The sequence below is a fragment of the Olea europaea genome, chromosome 4 (genome assembly GCF_002742605.1).
Source record: "Olea europaea var. sylvestris chromosome 4, O_europaea_v1, whole genome shotgun sequence".
Classification (NCBI taxonomy): Eukaryota; Viridiplantae; Streptophyta; class Magnoliopsida; order Lamiales; family Oleaceae; genus Olea; species Olea europaea.
The window spans coordinates 6,629,294-6,640,362 of NC_036240.1; the positions used below are offsets into that span (position 1 = coordinate 6,629,294).

General features: G+C 34.8%; 2 protein-coding genes across 2 annotated transcripts; one reads left to right on the forward strand and one right to left on the reverse strand.

Annotated features, from left to right (window-relative positions):
• The first annotated feature begins 314 nt into the window (after positions 1 to 314).
• LOC111393430 lies at positions 315 to 1,416 on the forward strand. Its single transcript, XM_023018963.1, has 2 exons — positions 315 to 469; positions 556 to 1,416. The coding sequence occupies exon 2, from the start codon at positions 613 to 615 to the stop codon at positions 775 to 777; it is 165 nt and encodes a 54-aa protein (XP_022874731.1). The 5' UTR covers positions 315 to 469; positions 556 to 612; the 3' UTR covers positions 778 to 1,416.
• A 1,003-nt stretch (positions 1,417 to 2,419) lies between these two features.
• LOC111393431 (DUF21 domain-containing protein At4g14240-like) lies at positions 2,420 to 10,756 on the reverse strand. Its single transcript, XM_023018964.1, has 13 exons — positions 10,285 to 10,756; positions 9,261 to 9,337; positions 8,239 to 8,322; positions 8,013 to 8,126; positions 6,763 to 6,846; positions 6,535 to 6,606; positions 5,975 to 6,042; positions 4,178 to 4,265; positions 4,027 to 4,100; positions 3,576 to 3,939; positions 3,429 to 3,475; positions 3,277 to 3,358; positions 2,420 to 2,721 (listed from the first exon to the last, which is right to left on the reverse strand). Exons 1-13 carry the CDS (start codon positions 10,517 to 10,519, stop codon positions 2,599 to 2,601), a joined length of 1,512 nt encoding a protein of 503 aa, XP_022874732.1. The 5' UTR covers positions 10,520 to 10,756; the 3' UTR covers positions 2,420 to 2,598.
• Between the last annotated feature and the right edge of the window lie 313 nt (positions 10,757 to 11,069).

The window sequence follows — 11,069 nt, forward strand, 5'->3', positions numbered from 1 at the left end:
GGAGGTTCAGGGACAAGGATCTAGTCCGACGCAAGCCCGGACACCTTGTAAAAAAAAAAAAAAAAAAAAAAAAAAAAAAAAAAAAAAAAAAAAAAAAAAGGTTAAACAAATGGCTCAATCCTTGTCCATGGAGTTTGGGAGGGGGACAAACTGATGACTCTGCAACTTCATTTTTTCCAAACAGTAGTCCCCACAAAAGTTGGCATCAGAAAACACCCCGTAACCCCACCCCACCCCGCCCCACAATAAGGGTCCAACGAGTATCAACCACCACAAAATTGTACCTGTGTTCTATTCTTAAACGAAATCAGACCTGTGTACATGTGTGTATTTAAGTCCATGACAGCTTATTCTTTTTCAAGCTTATTTTTTTTCCTGCAGCGATACGGCATTTCCCGGGTTTGCTAAACTATGCAAATTTGTGCTTTCAGTACTCTTCTCCTATTTTTCTTTTTCGACTGGTTTCTTGGTGTGTGGTGGTGATATTTCTCTATGAATTTTATCATATTTAGCTACCAAAGTTAGAACTATAGCTTCTGTATTTTCTAACTGCAGAGTCACATTGATCAAACCAGATACCACCCTTTCTTTTTACGGTTCGTGCTTTAGAGCATGATCATGGGGTGGCAGTCGTTTGTGGTCCGAGTACAAAAGCTCCGGTCGTGGAAGAAGTGTTCGAGGTACATTCAAGAGCAAAGGACGCGTCTTTACATCATTTGGAGGTGTTTGGTGTTTCTCTTAAGATCGAAATTAGAAAGTGCAAGTTTTGATGATTGAGGTAGAAACAAGACCTCAAAATCTAGATGATCGTGTTGTCAATAAAAATGAGCCAAATCAGCTGTCCATGTCTTTCCGCGGTGGACATTCTCATCAATTTGGTATCCATGGTTGACAGCTGATCTGGCTCTTTTCTGTTTACAAGAGGGTCATCAAGATTTCGAGGCCAAAAGATAGACCATGAGAAGTATGAGCAATTTAGGGGAGGTATTTTGAAATTACAAGCAAAATGGCTCGTCTGCTACTCAAACTTGACATAGATGAGGGAAAACGAGCAGAATTCTCTCTGCCAATCCAATGCCAACAGGTTTGAAATACAAACTTTCATGGCAAGTTGGAGATGAGAAAATCAATAAGATTAATAGAGAATGTGTAAAATTTATGTAAATTAAGTTGATGGAATATAACATTGATTATCTGTTAAGACCCTGTGTTGCTGCTATGCTGCTGTTATGGTCCTGTGAAGCTCCTGGTTAATAGATTGGTTGGGGAATAGGTAAGATGAATCTGTGGAAGAATATTTCTATATTAGTAGTGTTCATCTGTAAAGCAAGAACAATTATAACTGAAGATTGTGTTAATATTTCATAGAACGTAAAAGAACAGTTCCCAGCATTCGAGAGGCTGGATTCTCTCCTAGTTGGCTCAACCAATTGCTCAATATTTGCATACCCATTCTGCTCCCTCTCCTATTACATTTATACTACTACTTGCCCCCTTAATTCCACAAACTACCCCCTGATAACTAATTGGAATTGGAACACTCTAGAATATGGCATATCCAACTTCAACGACTAACTTGGGGGTGTACCATTATCTACTTGTGTTCTCCTCCATAGACATTTACAATGCACATTTATGCTCGATCAAAACTTGTGCAGGTTTGCAGAAGTGATGAACTTTGCCTTCCGTGAACTATTGACCATTTCGATTTAAATGATATTTTAAATCCTCCGTTTTGTTATTGTTTCGAGAGTAATCTCAACAATCGATCTAGAGAAATCGACAGACCCATAGCTCAGATGATTAGAGCACATAGTTTAAATCTACTTAGAGGTTCATTGTCAATTGGTGTTATGCCTATAAGAGATGAAGAAGATTCATGTTGTTAGTATTCTGCGGAAAACTCAGCAATGGTGATTAGTCTATCAAAATCCATGATTTTTCCTAAAATAAGTAACAATTGTTTTTTCTTGTGGTTATTGCCTATAAATGTTAATAGTCAATATCTAAGTGCAGAAACCGTTAGTCGTACTTTTAACATTCAGTTTTATGTTAGTTGTCTCAAATAATACAAGCACATTACATTCCAAATTTCATAGATAGATATTTCTCTATATAAATTGACATATAGGTGGATAGATACAAAGACATTACGAAAAAGTGTTTAATGTGCCTTTGTAAGTTGGAGAGTCTATACAAGAAAAAGTAAAAAATTAAAATCTTGCTCATAATCGTGTCAAGGATTGCAATTGTCACGTATTGCGCACAAGAAATGCACGTTCCTCAACTATTTTGATTATTTCAAAATATATCTTGGCATGAGCTATTCTTTCCATTATTGCTTCTCTGCCAGTATCAAATGATTCTTGAAAGGATGTATCAGCAGACAAGTAAATTCATATTTCTAGAACCCAGCAAATTAGAGCAACATTTATAACCAGAAATTTCATTTGCTTATATTGCAAAATTTTTAGGTCAACACAAAAAACAATATGTACTCACAAAGATATATCATACCATTGTAATAATTTCTAGTCTTTCTTACTTCACCAACATTACAATAATCTCATCAAGAGCAGGGTGATCAGCTCAAACCAGTTAAAGCCCACATCTATCTTTTGTTACCGTAAGTGGCTCACCAAGATTCCTTTGCAATCTTGCAGAGGTCGAGTCGTCCTTGCCCGACTTCTTGGGGGTCTGCCCTTGCTTAATTTGGCCTCCCTGAGGAAATTCAAGAAGATTCTGAACAGTTCTAAAATTTAATTGAAAAGAAAAGTTGCACAATCTTAGTCATATTTGTTATTTGTACTTGGGTTCAAAATTTACTCGTTCCCATGATTCTAGCACAGGAAATTTGGAAAAGGCAAGCTTACATAACCATTAGCTACCATGTTAGGGTAATAGTGGCTAACGTATTTCAGCAAAGATCAAAGGAGAAAACATAATGAGAAATTTCTCGCATTAGTTCAATACTTGAGTTATAATTCTCAACAATTCATTTGACTACATTCACTTGGCAGTTTAGTACACCTATTGGCTCTTATGCACAACAGAGATGTTTCTTATGGGTTCTGATGAACTATATATTTAGTTTAAAAAAGTGCCACCAAAGTTGTAAGCATCAAGTACTTGCCGACAAGATGAATCTTCTGTCTCTCCCTGGACCCAATAGTTATCAGCATGAAGATCCAGACATCTTCAACAAATATTCGAACACATTTTTCTATTATACAAATAAAATCCCGTATGAACAAGCTACATAGATAGTTTACTTACAGCTCCTTTATGGCCAGTTAACCTCCGACTTGATGGGGCACGCGCAACAGATGAAGCAGCGGCAGCTGCTGCCACACGTATCCTGTGGCGCGGAAAAATGTCAAATTATTTTTCATCAGAAGTATCACACAATGTAACTAAAGCCTCCATACCTTTTGTGTACATCGACAAATTCATCTGTCTCATCAACAATTTCTTCCTATATTGACAGAGAGTTGCAATGATAAATTGAGTGCTTACAAAAGCAAAATGCAAAATACTGAATAGAGGTGAACAGTTAATTTACCAGTAGAATTTACCTGCAAAAGTTCTTCAAATACGTCTTCCAAGGTAATAATGCCAATTACTTCACCATCTTCAGCATCATCTGATGAAGGGACCAATCCATTAGTAACTGCATCAATATATGTTAAGTTGTTTTTAGAAGCTGGTCTGGGAAACCTTTCGATGTCTCCAATAACACTTTCCAGTTTCTCTTCTTGCTTCAATAGCAATGGAGTAGTTAAGTCTGAATTTCCATTTGTCACTTCATTCTCTTCAGACTTCTCTTCAATCGGTGGAGGTATTTTGTTATTCCCTTTTGGCTTCACAACAGCTGCCATGTGACTGCTACCTTTCTGAAACTCGTTGAGTATGTCATATAGTGGCATATCTGCAGGAACACTGAGAAGAACCTCTGTAATTGAATACTTTTATCCTTTTACAGTTAAAAAAATTCATTTATAAGCATGTAAGGATTCAATGTCATACCGTGGAATTCTCCGTATAGAAAAAGCGCTCAATGGGGTCTCTGTTTCTGCTCTGACAGTAAGAAGACTCTTTACCTGATAGTTATCGACTTGTTGAGAGTTGCATGTTTATGTATAGAATAGCAGATAATTTAATGATTCAGATATTTTACCAGTAAAAGTCCAATAATATTTTTAGGGTTGCCAGAATAGACAGGAACTCGACTATGACCCCGAGCCAAAATCTTTCCCATTGCCTCCCTGAGATAAGGGGAAAATAATTGTTTAATAGCATGTTTGTGTTTGGAGTATTGGACAGGACCTGGGAAGTATTAAAGAAGAAGAAAGAAAAATCTTGTTCATTATACTGTTGAGTAAATTGCATGCCAAATATGTACCGCAATTCTGTCTTCTAAGAAATTATGATCTAAAGTAGCACAAAAATCCTCTTTACCAGTGAGTCGAGCCAAAATCTTTTGACAAGTGTTCTTGTTTATTGCATGGGCATCAACTTCACATAATTATTTTCAAAATCTTATAACAAGAAGAAGAAACAACTAGACAATATTTCATTTGATGTAAGCCTGTCATTTAAATAACGGAGTTAAATGAACTAAAATGGAATAAAATCAAGTCACTTAAACTGAAATTGATAGCATGTACAAATTATCAGAAAAAGAAGATTTAGCCCTTGTTTGAGCCCATTTTTTGGGGGGAATATGTTTTGGAATGGTTATTTTTTGGAGAATATATGGTTAAAAATAGGAAAAGGTTTTTGGATTTACGTGTAAAATTAATTTATAGGAGAATGTGAGGTTGAAAATGAGTTTTTGGGAAATATGGGGCTCAAAAAGGGGCTTATCATAATTGAGTTATTCTGTAATAAAAGGCTTGTGTAAGTTGCCAAACTTTACAACCTAGAAGTGCCTAGCCAGTAAACACAAGGTCAGATTGATGTTAGCATTTCCTTTGGATAGAGACATGGGGCTCTCAAATTTGCAATTTATACTAGCCCATGATGCACGGAACCTGCTACTAGTGAGGCATGTCCATGTCCGACACGTCTTGTCTGTCGCTAACACTCCTTGGACCCTCTATGACGTACTTGATGTATTTTTCCTTCCCCGGCACTCTAGCATACATAAAATATTTCATTTCACAATTAACAAGTAGTTATGATTCACATATGCTTTTTGGGAGAATAGGAATACTTTTATAGTATATCACTTCTGCTTTTCAAAGGCAATTTCTGATTAAGCTACTGTGCAGTAATGAAGCTATTAAGATATAGAGTAAAGGTTTGCAATTAAGATGAGTACATTGATCTGAGGACTTACAAAGGCAATATTTTAACTAGGTGAGAGGTTGTAGATCAGTTAGAGGATAAGGGGTCTTAAGGGAAGATCTTGGGAGTAAAACAGTTGTATTGTGAATCTAGCTACGAGTGATCAACTTGTTAGAGTTGATCTGTTGGCATGTACTGAAATTTAGATGGATTAAAGATGGAGATGCAAATTAGAAGTCACTTCATAGATTAGTAAGGTTTAGGAAGTCTGGGAACATGTTCAACTAATTGAAAGTATGGGTGCAAGATTCTTGATAAGAACCAGGACATAGAGAAGAAAATAATCTTTCTTTCATTTGATCTCTTTATTATAAATGTTTTGAGTTATTTTTATGAATACAGATTCTAGACTGGGTACTAGGACACAATGAGGCACTGTTTAGACGAGCCCAGCTGAAGGCTCTTGTTTCTATCCACGGCCAGGAGGTAACAACATTTTCTTTTATTCTTTCTCTTCTTTCAATTGAATGGTATTGGATGATTATATTTAACACTTAATATTTTTGTATAATAGAACTGCCAAGTTTCATTCTCTCTTAGTTTTTTTTCTTGCACCCCACTTAACATTAATACTTTTCTTTAGGCTGGCAGCACAGAAAATAAAAAGTCGGTGAGCAATTCTTACCAGTCCAACTTTGAATTGACATCCAAGGAAAAAGTTGATTCGATTGGTGTCATGGCTTCCTCGGCAGTCTGTTAGGATATGTGGGTAAAGAAGTGAGAGAAATGAAGAACGTGTGGGTTTTGACTTTGAAAATATTACAACAATTTTGTTTTATTTACGAGTAACATGACTATGGTCTAATGCAGTCTTGATGGAAGGCAAGACCAGGCAGGAGGTAGAGAATTATAAAACGACTTACTAGATGCAATTTATTATGGATTGAATCATGAAGCAAACTCGGGTGGAAGATCAGAGAAGTAAACAGAAGATAATGTTCAAGAAAATCTATGTTGAAACTTCAATCCTCAAGGTCAAACAAAAGTACTAAGATTTTGGCTTAAAAAGTTTGAATTCTTCTTTTCAACATCTCTTCCACTTTTACACAAAAGGAACTAATAATTAAAGAATATTTCAATTATTTTAGAATGTGAATATGTATATCAAACGTAAATTACTTATGAAAAATTCCAAAGTAATAAAAGCTACAGTGTTCAACAAGCTAATTTCTGAACTGGACATACCTTCTCAGTCAAATCTAGTGCTCCACTAATAATTGTTGTCTCATCATGTGTAAGCTCACCTCCTTTACCAGCCTAAAGAAAAGTATGAACGCTAAGTGGGGTGCAAGAAAAAAACTAAGAGAGAATGAAACTTGGCAGTTTTATTATACAAAAATATTAAGTGTTAAATATAATCATCCAATACCATTCAATTGAAAGAAGAGAAAGAATACAAGAAAATGTTGTTACCTCCTGGCCGTGGATAGAGACAAGAGCCTTCAGCTGGGCTCGTCTAAACAGTGCCTCATTGTGTCCTAGTACACAGTCTAGAATCTGTATTCATAAAAATAACTCAAAACATTTATAATAAAGAGATCAAATGAAAGAAAGATTATTTTCTTCTCTATGTCCTGGTACTTATCAAGAATCTTGCACCCATACTTTCAATTAGTTGACCATGTTCCCAGACTTCCTAAACCTTACCAATCTAGGAAATAACTTCTAATTTGCATCTGCATCTTTAATCCATCTAAATTTCAGTACATGCCAACAGATCAACTGCTAACAAGTTGATCACTCGTAGCTAGATTCACAATACAACTGTTTTACCCCCAAGATCTTCCCTTAAGACCTCTTATCCTCTAACTGATCTACAACCTCTCACCTAGTTAAAATATTGCCTTTGTAAGTCCTCAGATCAATGCACTCATCTTAATTGCAAACCTTTAGTCTATATCTTAATAGCTTCATTATGCACAGTAGCTTAATCAGAAATTGCCTTTGAAAAGCAGAAGTGATATACTATAAAATTATTCCTATTCTCCCAAAAAGCATATGTAAATCATAACTACTTGATCTTGACTATGATGAGAAAAATTTAGAAGACACTTATCCTTATTTCTTGATTAACTAAAGGAAATATTTTATCTAATTCCGTTAAACCAGCAATTGTAATAAATCCCATGATGGGTTATTGACAAAGAACGTCAACATAAATTGACTGTAGCTGAGATAAGAATATCAAGGTGGACATGAAGCAAAACAAGAAGAGAAGATACAAAGTGCTCTTGTTTGTGAGTTGTTTAAGGTAGAGCTTATTGATGAAAAATTGCATAAGAATTTCTTGAGACACTTTAGGCATATTCAAGAAAAGTTGTTAGATTCACCGCTTAGGAAATTGATACAATTGATGTTAACTGATGTTAATGGTCAGTTTACAGGAAGAGGAGAATCAGAAATCATGTGGAAATAGTCAATTATAAAGGGTTTGAGCATTTTACCATTTATATTTGGAGATGATTATTGACAGAGAATGAAAGAAAGGAATCTAGGCAACCTATGGAATAAGGTAATGTGGACTTAAGTTGACGTTCTTATTGTTCTTTCATATCATATGGCCTTAATTTTTGGTTTCCAAGAGCCTGATCAATCGTATGATCACATGCAATATCCAGTTTATTGTAAAATAATCATTTTAACTTATGTAACACAGAAATTACCTTCCCAATAGGATAAGCAATTGGATAACAAATGATCATTAGAATGCGGACCAGCCAAACAAAATTTGCAGCTACAGCAAGTCCATATCTGGTACATATTGCTTGAGGAATAACCTGACAACATAAAGTCATATGAGAATCCAATCATTAAATCGAACTAATCATAAATGAAAAAATATATATATACATATATTATACCTAAACAAAGTTTCATGATGTAATTTACCTCCCCAAATGCTAGAACAAAAGTCACAGATAGTATAATTGCAACATATGGATTGAAAAGTTTATCAAGGTATATTGGAAGGGCCTGCAAGACACAAGATGATGTAAGAGTAGAATTTTAGACTAGTCATTCAGTAGTATATAAAGGACATAATCCTCGACTAAATAAATAAAAGACAAAATACATATATTTCTTCTTCTTCCTCACTATCATTTCACCCTCATTACATAATTTATTCTTTTTTTTTCCTGGTACAACCATTTCTAATCAATAAATAAGATAACTCAAGAATCTAGAGCAAGAGAGTGCTAAAAAAGAAAAAAACTATAACACTGGGACCTTTGTAAATAGCATATCAGCATATGCATGACGGAAACATAATCAATGGAAGCAAATTATATGTTACATAGCTTGTATGTTTCCATTAACTCTAGGTTTTCTTCCCAACTCATTGATTGTTGAAAATCATCACAAACCACAAGAGTGCTAAATTTAGGGTGTGTTTGAGCACCCGCCCCTTTAATTTTTAGAAAAAAAATGTATTATGGAATAATAGAGTGATGGAGAATGTGTGGTTAAAAAAGAAGGAAATTTTTTTTATTTACGTGTAATATTATTTTAAAGAAGAATATGTGGTTGAAAATGAGTACCGTAGAAAAAAATAATGTGGTAAAATGTAAAATAATGGTTGACAAACAGGGGCTTAATATCTATTTGAATCATGGGATAAATCATCAATCACGAGTGACATTTCCCAAGAGATATAGAAGTATGATTAATGGAAAAGATTTTTATTCTATTATGCTTGCATATCAGACATTTATCATCTCAATCTAACTTGTGCTTTATCCAGTTCTCTTTTCGGCAACCACACTGAAAAGAAATAACTAAGCTTTTCTCCTCACACTATTTTACATAATTTATTTCCCAAAATATAGTAAAGTCCCTACATGCTTGAATCCAACATCAGAGCTGGAAATTTTTGTAGAAGCAGAATTACAATATAAGTTTCAATGTGTTACCTCCATTGATGCAGCATTACATAAAAGCAATGTCACGAGAAGCTGGTGTTGCTTCTGAACCACCGGAAGTATTTTGGCCGAAAACAAGAAGTTACCATCGAATAAGGGAAAAAAACAAAAATAAATAAAAAAGAACAGGTTTACCTCTCAGAAATAGGATAAAATCTATTCCCCTTCAAAATTTTAATCATGTCATAAGAAATGAAGCCAATAGCTTACTTTGTCACGTGGATCTGACTAGAACGTTTTTGACTCCGAATTAAAAGACGTAAAAGTTACTTTAAGCTCCTTTTTGCCAACCATAATTTTAAAAGTTACTTCTTTTACTAACAAAAAAATTGTTTCTTGGAAAGCTTGAAAACAAGAAGTTACCATCGAATAAGGGAAAAAAACAAAAATAAATAAAAAAGAACAGGTTTACCTCTCAGAAATAGGATAAAATCTATTCCCCTTCAAAATTTTAATTATGTCATAAGAAATGAAGCCAATAGCTTACTTTGTCACGTGGATCTGACTAGAACGTTTTTGACTCCGAATTAAAAGACGTAAAGTTACTTTAAGCTCCTTTTTGCCAACCATAATTTTAAAAGTTACTTCTTTTACTAACAAAAAAATTGTTTCTTGGAAAGCTTAGCCAAACATGCTCAAACTTCTCTGAAAAGGAAAAAAGGTTACAACAATTAATCTCAATTCAACTAAACCTCTCAATTATAACTACTGATGTTCACGCTGTATTATGAACCGACGGAATTCTGAGTTATATCTATCAGTATAAATAACAGTAATGGGGATAGTAATAAATAATAGCAATAAATATTCTACTTACTATGTAAGATAAAAAAAAGTAATCGATCATTATCCATTTAGCACCATAAACACAAATCTAATCATATTTGCATCAATCACTCCTTCTTCCCCACAAATTATAAACAACAAAGAATAAACAATTTCACAAATTGCTACTCGGTTATGGCGATAACTTAACGAATCAAGTGGAAATGAATAAACTCGGAAATGGACCAACCGGCCTGTTTTTTCTCCGAGGTTGTACCGCTACGCTGGAGGATCTCGAGTTCGACGAGGCCCAAGGACATTAGACCCAACGTCAATCCGGACATAATCCCGGCAAACAACACTAAAACACATGAGATCCCTGCATATACAAACCACCAAACTGTTCCAAATTCGATTTCGGCTCCCAATACGCCGCCGTTCCTGATCGCCACATGAACCAGCGCCACCACATTTATCAGATGCATATTTTTTTGTTTTACAGTTTCGGAATTCTCAGTTCCCAAATCTGGGAAAAGCCCAAGTTTTCATGAGATTATGGGAATGTGGTGGAGTTGATGATTGAGAGAGCAGGATACTGTTGACTTTCTTCTTTCATGGTGTACCAAAGCTGTTTGCACATATGAATTGTACAGACGGCCGGACTAACTGTGTGTGTGTTTTTTTTGTTAAGGATAACCTCATCTGTACTTTACATTTCTTCGTCATGCGTCACATCATCCTATTAGAAAGAATTGATCGATGAAAAACTATATTTTAAAATTGTCAAATGATGCATTGCTATAGGACGAAGGGTGAAATTTGGGGTATACATAACCAATGGTTCGAGCTCGATTCGTTCAAAAATGGGCGAGTTCAGCTCGTGGGTCGAGTCGAGCCGGGCTCGCGAATAGACGTCGTTTTTCATTTTTTTTTTTTGGGGGAACAAATAGGTAATTTGAAAAATAAAAAAGTAATTTTTAAATCGTGAATTATATATAAAAAACTAAGTAAAAAATTTAAACACTCCTCCTTTAT